Raw genomic sequence first — 11,119 nt, 5'->3', positions numbered from 1 at the left:
GGGGTCGGACTAGATGATCTGCCCAGGTCCCTTCCGACCCTAGAAACTATGAAACTATGAAACAAGGTTCATGGCTCAGCGCCATCCCTGCAGTGCACATGGATTCAAACATCAACCCCTGAACTTTCAGTCCTGTTCCATATTTTACAGTTCAGCTCCTTCCTAGGTGTAAAAGGTCCAAGCTCAGGCTTTGACAGGGATGTATGGATCTTATGCCTGGTAGTAAGTGTTTGCAGGACTAGACGTTTTTATAAGTTTTCCTAGAATATGGGTAAAAAGCAGGACTTGCTTGACAAGGAAAAGCTGCCTAAGACCTGAGCCTTCTTGGAATAAATTAAATATCTTGGCCATTTTCACTTGCCTTCATTTTTAGCATCCCTGTAGTTTTACCGAAAGACAAATGTGACCGTTCCACGCTTTGCTTTGCATACAGGACACGGAAATCCTGAACACTGCAATTCTCACGGGGAAGACGGTCGCCGTGCCCATTAAAGTGGTTTCCATTGAAGAAAACAGTGCTGTGACCGACATCTCTGAATTGGTGGAGTGCAAGTCCACGGATGAAGATGTCATCAAGGTACGTTTAGATCATGGGCTGCCTTTCCACAAATTCCTGCCTTTGTATAAACACCTGGCAAAAGCAAAGGAGAGTCCAGAACGAATACATCTAAGTCTCTGTGGTAACTTTGGCCAGGTTTCGAATGGATTAAGAAGGTTTTAAAGTCACAAAAGGAGGTTGGTACCTCCCCTAGTCATGCTGTGGACTTCCAGATGTCTTTCTACTTGCCATTTGTGCCTTTGCAAATCTCCTTAGATACAACTGTCACCTCTAAATAACATTCACACATAATTCGCACTAGTATTTTAACTGCTTTGGGACACAATACATCCCATGCACAGAGACGACTCAAGTCCTGTGCACTACTTAAGTCCCATTTAAGGTCTCAAAATAGGACTTAAATTGGGCATGGTCCTAGAGCAAGGAAAACCGAATATTGTCCTGTGACCATTGCCTATAGAGAAAACAGCCTCACAGTGGGGTCTTTATCCTCCCGCAGATGGTGCATACAACAGACCGTTTGCCAAAAATAATTTTCTGAATTATCTGCTGGTTTTGATGGACTGAGAAAATATTTGAGCAAAAAAATGGAGAACATCCCAAATCCTCGGACATAAAGAGAGGAAGCTTCCTCCAGAAAATAATATCCCTTTATCTTGAGCGCCTGTAATTCTCATAATATTGCAGGACCTGGAATTGTTCGGCCTTTTTATTTCAGATTGTGCTCCCTTATAAGTATTTCTCTACAGATTTTTGTCTCCACAACAGGGATTTTTCCTATTATGGTGAGGTTTTTTTTTCAGTGGCTTTTAAAAACCTTTCCAGATAACCACTCTGAAGTTAAATTGAAACAAATAATTGAAAGCTAACGCACAATGTTTGGAGTGGAGGGATTTTTGAGGTGTAATTCCTTCCTCTGCAAAAAAAAAATTCATAAATGGCTCAGAAGAGTACAGAGACTAAGTACTTTTATAAAGAAGTGCAATATCCCTGGGGGACTGCATCTCGGAGGCGAATGTTAACTGCTGTAAATAGCAGTGCTGTTACAAATAAGAGCTTTCAGTGAAAACAAATCTGAACAAAAAGTTTTAACCCATTTTTTTTTTTTAATTAAAATGTTCTCAATTTAATGGGGAATTTTTCAATACAGTGAAAAGAACATTTTTATTTCTGTGCCAATAATACCTTGCTGACAAATTCTTATTCTGCGTGTCCAGCAACGAGCACACTGTGATCCCCATTGTCATTTAGCTCTTAGTCAGCATCATAGTAAATATGGTAAGTAAAAGGGTGTTCAAGTTCATACGTGATCCTATGCAGGAAACTAAGCACTATTCGGCAACAAAAATGAAATGGATTTCACCTGAGCTGTATGAACCTCAGAGATTTCACTTCATTGAGGTTCGTGCAAATATTTTCTTGGTCTCAGCCCTTTGGGATGTGTGTCGGATACCGATAGTTAGAATGGATCAGCACTTCAATAATTAGCCACTAGGTAATTAAATGCCCAGCAGAATGATCCAGGCAAGAAACCCGTGGGTGATAGGTCTGCCCTGCAATTCGAACAGAAAAGCCCATATATATTCGTTTTTACAATGCCCCCACTTTGACTGCAATGACATGATTCCCGATAACAGGGCACAATGAAGATCTAAAAATAAAATATGTCTGCAAATAGCAGGTAATACTTTCCCCTGTGATGAGACTTGTCTCTGGGCAGCTCGGCACGTAGTTAGTGTCCTGGTTTGATCTGCTGACTACTTCTTTTTTTATCCTCCTTCCCCCCCACCCCTCCCAACCCATTTCAGCTCCTGCCAGCACTGTAGCTCCTTTGCGTCCAAATTTACAGTTGATTTCATGAGCTATAAAAGTCCCTGAATGCTCTAGACCTTCACACAATGATCCCAACCTTTTAAAAGTGGACAAAAAAATGTATTACGGCACTAAAAATCAGTAACAGTCAAGTTCTACTTTCCTGAGCTGGGATTTACCAATATGATCTATAGATCTGAATCCATTAGCAAAGACGGTGGTGCCCGATCTCCTGGAAAGCCAGAAAGAAAGTAGCTGCTTCTCACAGCCAGAACAAAGGTTAGTTTAAGCCACGGAGATGGGCAGAGATCTGGAAGCTGGTGACATTTCAAGACTAAAAAGGCTCGATCCTGCTTCCGAATGTGTGGATATTTCAAAGCTTTACCCCTTAACCAACCTGAGTTCATATGCTTTTCCTTTCTACTGACGGTGCCATGGTTTTCATTTGATTTCAGAAGCCAGCATAAGCATTTTGCTCGAAGTTTTGTCGTTCCTTGTTTGGCCTTCATTGCTTTGCTAAATTAAGTTGTGTTATATGATGCTATTGAACTCTCTTCCTGCTACATGTATTATTGGTAATGGGTCTTGCAGTAGCTTCCAGAGGCCTCATTCAGGAGCAGTGCCTTGCTGATCCCTGCCCTGAAGAGTGGGCAACCCAATTTCTTTTCTCGTTCAAAGAACATTTGCAAATTGGCAAAGGCGTTAAACCATGATCCCAATGTAATGAATATGGATTTGTGCACAGAGAGGCTAGACGCTAGAGCCATCCCCGGGGCTGTTAGCACCCAATGTGCAGGATCCCAAGCTGAGGAACCAACTCTAGTAAGCTTCAGGCTGTTACTCACCCTGGAAACAATCAGTAGACAGATACCTAATCACGTGTACAAGGCCACTATCTTTCACACCCATGCAAGAATTTTGAGGGATTTTGGATTTTGGACCCAGATCCAGATCGTTTTTGAATAGCTGTCCCCCGGTCACTGTAAGAAAAAGACAAAACCTGAACGCTTAGGAGTTGAAACAGTCCCGAAAAATTAGGAGTTGAAAATCTGGTTCAAAATCGTTTCGGTCCAGGCCCAACCTTATTGCTAAGTGTGTTTTTTTTTTTTAACAAGGAGTGTATTGCAAGCTCTGCAAGTATCACAGTTTTCAAAGCAGTAGTTATTGGAATCACAGGTACGTGTCAAGGTCAGAAAACTTGCCTGCAGGCCCACTCTGGAAATCACTTACACAGATGAATCCTGGGCATATTGCTGACTTGTGCGGGACTCCGCGTGGACGTGAAGCTATTCGAGCATTTGCAAGGTAGGGTTCTTCCGTAGGAAGGGAGGCACGGTGAGCCTGCTGGAGATTTTGCCATTCATAATGGCACCACATTTACAAAATGAAGCCCATTCAGATAAAATAGACGTGATCCGTTTGCTCAAACACCTGCTATTCATTATAGCAGGTGCGGTGCAATATACTGTATACTGCAGCAGAGTCCCAATCTGACAATAAGACCGCTGACAAGGGGGAATTTTCCTAAGCAGATCAGAGAGTAGTTGTGTACTGTGGGGCGTTTCTTTGAGAGAGCTTATTTTTAAAAAATGTGTATCCAGAGACATATTGCCAGACTCAGCCTAGTGGGGAAAAACCATCACCAGCATTAAATTATTTTGAATACATTTTATTATTCATTCCCTTAATATAGGCAGCCTGGAACAATTAACCAATAAATTGAAAGGCCTTTGGTTGCATTCTTTGATAAACCACCAAGCAATCTCAGCAGTCAGCCATGATTTCCAGTATCGCCAAAGGTCAGATGCATTTTAAATGCATATACAGAAACACTTATTTGGAAATAAGCAGAGAAAACTCCTGTGAGCAGCTCTCTTAGAGATTTTTATAAAGAGCCATGTAACACCTCTTCTTCCGGCGGGGTAAATTCCCCAATTTCCAAACTGAATGCATCAGGTAGTAGGAGATCATTGGTCTCTTAAGACCTGATCCTGTGCATCATGTATTCAAATCAGCGCTCCTGCTGATGTGTTAATGGTCCAGGATCATTTGAGCTCCTGAATGTCTCAACATGAGCCTCATAAAGAAATCAGCTAGTACAACGGTGCTCTAATAAATATTTACAGTAATAATCTTGATTGTTTGTAGAAGACATATCACCGTACTGTGTAGGCAGCAAACAAAGAATTATTTTATGGTGAACTGAAGCTGTGGTTATACATACAGAGAGCACGATCATGTGTTAAATCCCATACCAGAAGTATTTGGGTTAGATCCTAGGACTTTCTGGGCACTTTTACATGTGCTCCAGGGTGAGTGAGGGAACACGCTTTAATTAGAGTGGCTGTCATGTATTCAGCATCCACTTGATGCTTGATGAGCATCACTTGATCCATTGCATCACTTGATCCATTCACTTGATGAGTTTTAGTTATAGCACTCCTGCTGCCATTTTGAAGCATGGAGACGCTGAATACATATGACACCAAGGCTGCTGGAGCGTGCTAATTGGCACACTCCAGCAGATTCGATTAATCAAGTCTGTTCGGACACGTTCTAATTAGAATGCATTGGGGCAGGCATTGGGCACGTGTATAGGTGCTCTCTGTTTCAAAAGCAGAATCTCTCCCAGTTGCCCGAAGGAGGAATGAATTCCCTTTATTATTATTAATCTGTTATCCTTTGCAGGAGGGAAGGGCTGTCTGTAAGTGGGAGGTGTGATTATGGATGCCTTAGCACGACTGATGTTCTGTCCTACAGCGGGAAGCGATGACATGAGAGCCAGTAATTTCATAGATTCATAGATGTTAGGGTCGGAAGGGACCTCAATAGATCATCGAGTCCGACCCCCTGTATAGGCAGGGAAGAGGGCTGGGTCTAGATGACCCCAGCTAGATGCATATCCAACCTCCTCTTGAAGACCCCCAGGGTAGGGGAGAGCACCACCTCCCTTGGGAGCCCGTTCCACATTTCCTGAGCCTTGTACAGAGAGAAGTGTCCACCAGTCTGCATTTCAGTTGCAGGCACATTATGGTGATAGGTGCGAAGGAAATGCTCAAAATAATCAAGGAGGAAAGGCTTCCCACTCAAGCATGCACCTTCTTCACTGGGTTAATTAGTGCCTGATCCTGTTCACATCGAAGTTGCGCTCAGCTTCCAGTGCAGAATCAAGTCCTGATGCAGCCAGTTTTCTGGCCCCTAAACACAGCTTGTCAAGCAATTCAGCGCAGTTCACTGACACATCATAGGCCCATCAAACAAGGCCGGTGTTGCCAAAGTGTGAAAATGCAATAGACTCGTATACCTATCAAAAGTACATAGTGTCCACGCAGGATGCGCTGCTTATTGCTTGGGGTTTAATCCGTGTGCTCCATCGTTAGCAATGTCTGAAGGCTGGAAGCTGCAAATAGCAACATTTTCTAGTGGAAGTTGAGTTTCAAAAGGCTCTCTCCCATTGGAAAACTTAGTACGTTATGGACATACAGCAATTTCCTCTAATACCTTTAACCTCCTGCTGCTCGAGGCGGGGCGGGAATCCAAACTTGTGTTGTGTTTCTGCACTTTGACATAGAGATATATTCTTTGTACTGGGCTTTATTGCAAAGCCTTCAAGCCTGGGAAGATTTAAAGCTGCACATTATGCTTTTAGTGCAGGTTATAGGAAAAAATAAAAACAAGTGACTGACTGGAAAGGAGCTGGTTGTTCATACCAGCTATTTTGATCCAGGAAGAACACTAAGTTCCAATAAAAAGCTCTTACAGTGAATATAATGCAATTGATTTATGACTCATCTTTTACTTAGGTCAAATAAAATTGTTTCTGGAGTTGGTTAGCTAGGTGTTATTGTTTTAGAGCTGAGCATGCTTGGTAACCAGCAGGCAGATGAAATTTCGCTTAATAAAAGTTGTCTTTCCAACGCATTATTATACAACTAGAGAGAGATTTTCAGTGGATGGGTTGTGGTGTTTGGCAACCCGTGTTTTGAATGATTGCCTTAATCCAGTGCTTGCTAATCTCACTTGCACTGGTTCGTCTGGAAGAGGACTTCAAGGCTCGGTGGAAGTGTGAGAAAATAAATCTAAACTCCTCCTGCTACCAACTCGTTGACGAATCCATCTTCTCCTCTCCTGATTTATGATATGCTGGGTGGCTGCTAGTGCAGACGCAGAATGGATTATATCACTTACTCTATTTGAATAGCAAGTGCTGAAACATTCGGTCTTCACCAGTGCCATGGTGAATGGGCTGCAGTATTAGTATTACTCATTATTTATACTACAGTAGCACCTGAATTCCCCAGCTGAGTCTAGGGACTCATTGTGCTAGACAGTCCACACATCAAGATGACCCTCACCCCGACTGGCACCATGAACTGGCACGACTGGCCTCATGCCCATAGGGAAATTCATAGTTTGTCTATAAGGGGAAACTGGTGTGCAGTGAGCTGGGGTGTGAGTTGAAAGAGCAGCATCTACTCTGTACAAGCTTCCCATGTGGACACTGGTGGTGCTCCCCAAGAGGCCACGTCCAGACAAGCACGGACGTTTGGTTCCCCGGGGACAAGTAGCTGCAGTCACCTTGCGCTGCAGCTACATGTCCCCGGGGAACACCCATGTTAAGTTACCCCAGGAGCAGTAGGGGAGGCGGGGGCCAGCATCGGGCTGGCCCCAGCCACCTTACCTGGGGACCTCCCGGGGCTGCAGTGGGGATCCTGCTGGGCAGAGCCTGGCTGGCAGCCGCAATGCAGCTCCGGGAGGCCCGGCTCCACTTTTCAGTGGTGCGCACTGCCCATGCATGTGCTGCAGGTGTTTTTTTGACCCCTGGATATCCAGGGGTCAAAAGCACCCATGCAAAAAAAAAAATGAAGCAGCACATGCACGGGCAGCATACCCTTGCAGCACAGAGACCGCTTGGCTGTGCGGTATGTGGTGCTGCCGACGTGTTTGCGGCACCACGTGCCGCACGGCCACGCTCATCTGGACATGCCCAGACTGTCCACAGAGGAAATTAGTATGCAGTCGCTTAATGTGCCATAGTCTACCGCACACTAACTTCCCCATTGAGATAAACTCTTGGGAATAGAGCCCAAATCTCTCTAAATCTTAATCCTGTACCTCAGCTGCAACAGCATCTTTCTTCTGGGATAATTTCTCCTTCCTCTCCTAACAGTTTATATTCACGTGCAGATGAAAAAACTGTAAGAACCAATAATACAAAGGCGCAGCATGGAAATCCTTCTATTTTGCTGTTCCAAAGCCCCATTACCCTGAGAGCTTTTCTCCTAGTAAATCTGATGTGACGTTATATTTAGAACAGAACTGCAAATAGCAAAAGTCTCTCCCCCCCACCCGTCTTTCCTGTGTCTTGTAATTTAATAGAATCAATACACATCAGCACAGAAGAATCGCACAAAAACTACGCAGCACTCTCCACTTCCGTCTGCTGCAGTTTTGAAATATAGGCCGACAGGCCGCAGAGCTTTTACAGAAGAAATTATCTTATTAAAGGGAGAGTGAAAGAAAACAAAAGAATTCGGGAAAGCAGGACTGCATAATGCAGCTCTCTGAACGGCAGCCTCGGAATAAATTGAAACTCCAAATTGGTATGATATGAGGTACTGGAAGTTAATAGTGAAAGGTTTAAATATGGTGACATCGAATAATATGCAAAGACCTCGGGGCACGCAAAGTAACATTAGACAGTGTCAGCGAGGAATTCTCTCCCTGTCATCTCATCCATTTTTTTTTCTGTTCATGAGCAGGGTTGGTGGGGCCAGGATAGGAGACCTGTACATCACAGGTGGAAAATGAAAGCCAAATGACAATGACTGCCTGCAGGTCTCCTGCAAGCACTCCAAAACCAGCTGCAAAGCCGCAAGATCAATCAAAACCAACACGTGGAGGGAGGGAAAGAATCCGGGCCATGTGTCGGAGGAAGAAAAACAGATTTGTTAGGAGGCTTAGCGGCTTTCTCCAAGCCTCTACATACAGTGCTTTTGAGTCGAAACAAATGATGATGTGGTTACGGGTCCTTTGTGCTCGCCCTCGCCACTGTTTCCCTCCTGTGGGGTAAATTCGCATGCTCTTCAAATTAACCCGAATGAAAACCTGACATGCAAGCTGCCAGCAGCAGCTGAGAATTTGTGAATCAATAGAAAGGTGCAGATCATTGAAGACGCGTTTTTAAGCACGCAGAGTGGAAAACCATGAAGTGCCTTCCAGCCAAGTCAGCAAGGACAAGTTGGACCTGCCTGTCGCTTATGGCAAAGAAAAGTCCATGCGTGCTCCAGCAAGGCAGCTCTGCCACACCAGACTTGGGTTCACCGTGCACTGGTAGAGTTTGTCCCATGTCGAGCAGGTGGGGGTCGAAGCACTGTCTGCAGAACCGACTTGATCCTGGCACGCGTGGAGCAAGCCAGGTTTAGTTTTGTTTGTTCAGGGAGCTCCCGTAGTGCGGCAGGGCTATATTTCGACTTCCAAAACTGGTCACTTGGGAGCAAAGATGCGCCCTCCAGTCTCAGCTGGCCATCACGCTCCTTTGCTCTTAGTCCTGTCACAGCAGATGCTTTTTCGTTAGTTAAGCAGTTTGCTCCTGCCCTGCAAAGCTGCCAGTCAGATCCTTGTAATGAGATTGGATAATGCATCCTCCTTTCCATGTGACACGCTGTAGCTTTTCAGGCGTTCGATTTAGTCGTGTTTATTCTGCCGATGACACTGAGTAGGCAGAAGCTTTAAAACTGAGGCTTGCAAATCGCTTCCTGACCTCTGGCCCTAATGTCACAGCATTGTCAGCGCCTTCCTCTCCGAGAGCCCGATTCTGAAGTCATTAGCGCGGGTCACTGGGAATGCTGCCCCAGGAACGAGCTGTAGGAACGAGGCCGGTTTTGGTTCGGAGCGTAGCAGCTGTTTGAAGGCTCGTAGCAACGATCCCGCACAGCTGCCATTTCCAACTGGGGAAAGCTCTTCCAAGAGGCAGAATGCAGTAGGCTGGAATAAGGTGTTGAAACAAGCATATTTTAAACACCAAAAAAAAAAAAAAAGAGACCTGAATCATACCAATGTACCCATGGGCTACGAAACTATTTACGTGGAAAAACACCACTCGAGACGTGCACACCCTGTCACCATAAAGAAGGGCTTTTATTCATTTGTTTCTAAACTCCACCATGTTTTATGGCTAATATGCAACCAGCAGAGTTTTGTGCAATCCCGCGGGAAAGTCTGAGACATGCTTGCTTCTCAAAAAATGTTCCTTAAATAGTCCCATGACCTTGCCCAGAACCATAACAAGACAGCTCATCAAGTGCAGAAATGCTCGGAAATGGGGTATCCATCTGTGCTGTGCCTTGTTAAGACAAGGGTCTTTGGGTCAATCCGATATCTTTTATTAGACTAACTAAAATAGTTGGAAAAATTCTTCTTTGCAAGCTTTCGGGTCCAAAGAAGAATTTTTTCAACTTGAAGTTTTTTTTTTGGAACTTCAATTTTTTTCAATTTTTTTTCAATTTTTTTCAATTTCAATTGTTTTGAACTTCAATTTTTTCAACTTTTTCAATTGGTCTAATAAAAGATATCACATTTGCCCAAAGAACTTTGTCTGCCTATGTCCTTAGACCAGCATGGCTACAACCAATACCCCTGATGCCTTGTTAAGAGCCATTTGTTCATCAGGAAACCTGGACGCGAGATCTTCAACACCGTGTCTGTGCTTTTTCACTATATGAGGCCATCACCCAAAATGTCACTGAATATGGTCTTGCATCAGTAAAAACAGATTGGGTGGGAAACAATAATAGGAGAAAACCACTCTCTGTGACGTATGGTCTCCCAACAGAAATGCAGGCTTCTTTTTATCTATTTGATTAAAAATGTGAGTGACAGTGAGGGAAGCTGCTGTCAGGAAAAGTGCACAGGTAGGGACTCTAAAGGCTATTTCACACAGCGCGGCAGATGTGTCTCTGTCCTGGCACGCACCATTCCCGCTGTTATAGTTTGAGTTTTATTCTGAGAATTATCCTGTGTGAAACAGATTGTCTGGTGGCCTGGTGCTATCTCCAGACGACGTCTGGATCATCAAAGAGTTTTCCAGGAACTGAGCACTGAACCCAGAGTTAGGTTGGGATGATGTAATTGCTGTCTCTGTCTCAGGCTCAACAGGGAGAGAAGATAATGGAAAAAATAACAAGGTAGTATAATCTAGCTGGTAAAGCTCGGACCAGGCCATCACAACTCCTGAGCTGCATCTCCAGGTCTGCTATTGATTCCCTGTGGTCCTGAACAAGTCACTTAGGCCCTGTTTCTCTTAAGTGGCCTCTAATTTGGGTTCCCTCCGTGCTTACATGCCCAAGTCTACACCATCAGCACCCAAAGCACCAACTCATTTTAGGATGCTTGTGATGGTGGAGGCCAAATTTTGCACACCATTCACATGAGCTGGGGTTTTCTTTAGACTACATTTATATATATGTGTGTGTGTGTGTATATATTTTATATATATAAATATGTGTGTGTGTATATATAATTTTATATATATATAAATATGTGTATATAAATATATATAGAGATAATTTTATATATATAAATATGTATATATAAAAATATTAAATCATGTGTCTAGGTCCAGGAGATCTGGGTCAGCCAGAAGGTAAATGTTTTCTTTTATCTTCATACCTCTGGGTATATATTAATGGGGACCTATAGAATTAACCAACTGCTATTCAGCAGGTCATGCAGGGAGAGTGCCAGGGA

The 11,119-nt window shown here is 43.9% G+C and overlaps 1 protein-coding gene across 2 annotated transcripts in view; it reads left to right on the top strand.

Moving 5' to 3' along the window:
• Nucleotides 1-11,119, top strand: part of TMEM132C (transmembrane protein 132C) — a 208,814-nt gene that overhangs the window by 172,203 nt on the left and 25,492 nt on the right. For both annotated transcript variants that reach the window (XM_025195799.1, XM_025195797.1), the window contains one exon: nt 434-577. In XM_025195799.1, the coding sequence (XP_025051584.1) occupies nt 434-577 (144 nt within the window). The remainder of the gene's footprint in view (nt 1-433; nt 578-11,119) is intronic.

Source organism: Alligator sinensis, unplaced genomic scaffold, assembly GCF_000455745.1.
Source record: "Alligator sinensis unplaced genomic scaffold, ASM45574v1 scaffold628_1, whole genome shotgun sequence".
In the NCBI taxonomy this organism is placed as follows: Eukaryota; Metazoa; Chordata; order Crocodylia; family Alligatoridae; genus Alligator; species Alligator sinensis.
Note: the sequence above shows the minus strand (reverse complement) of the source record. Positions and strands in the feature narration are given on the sequence as shown.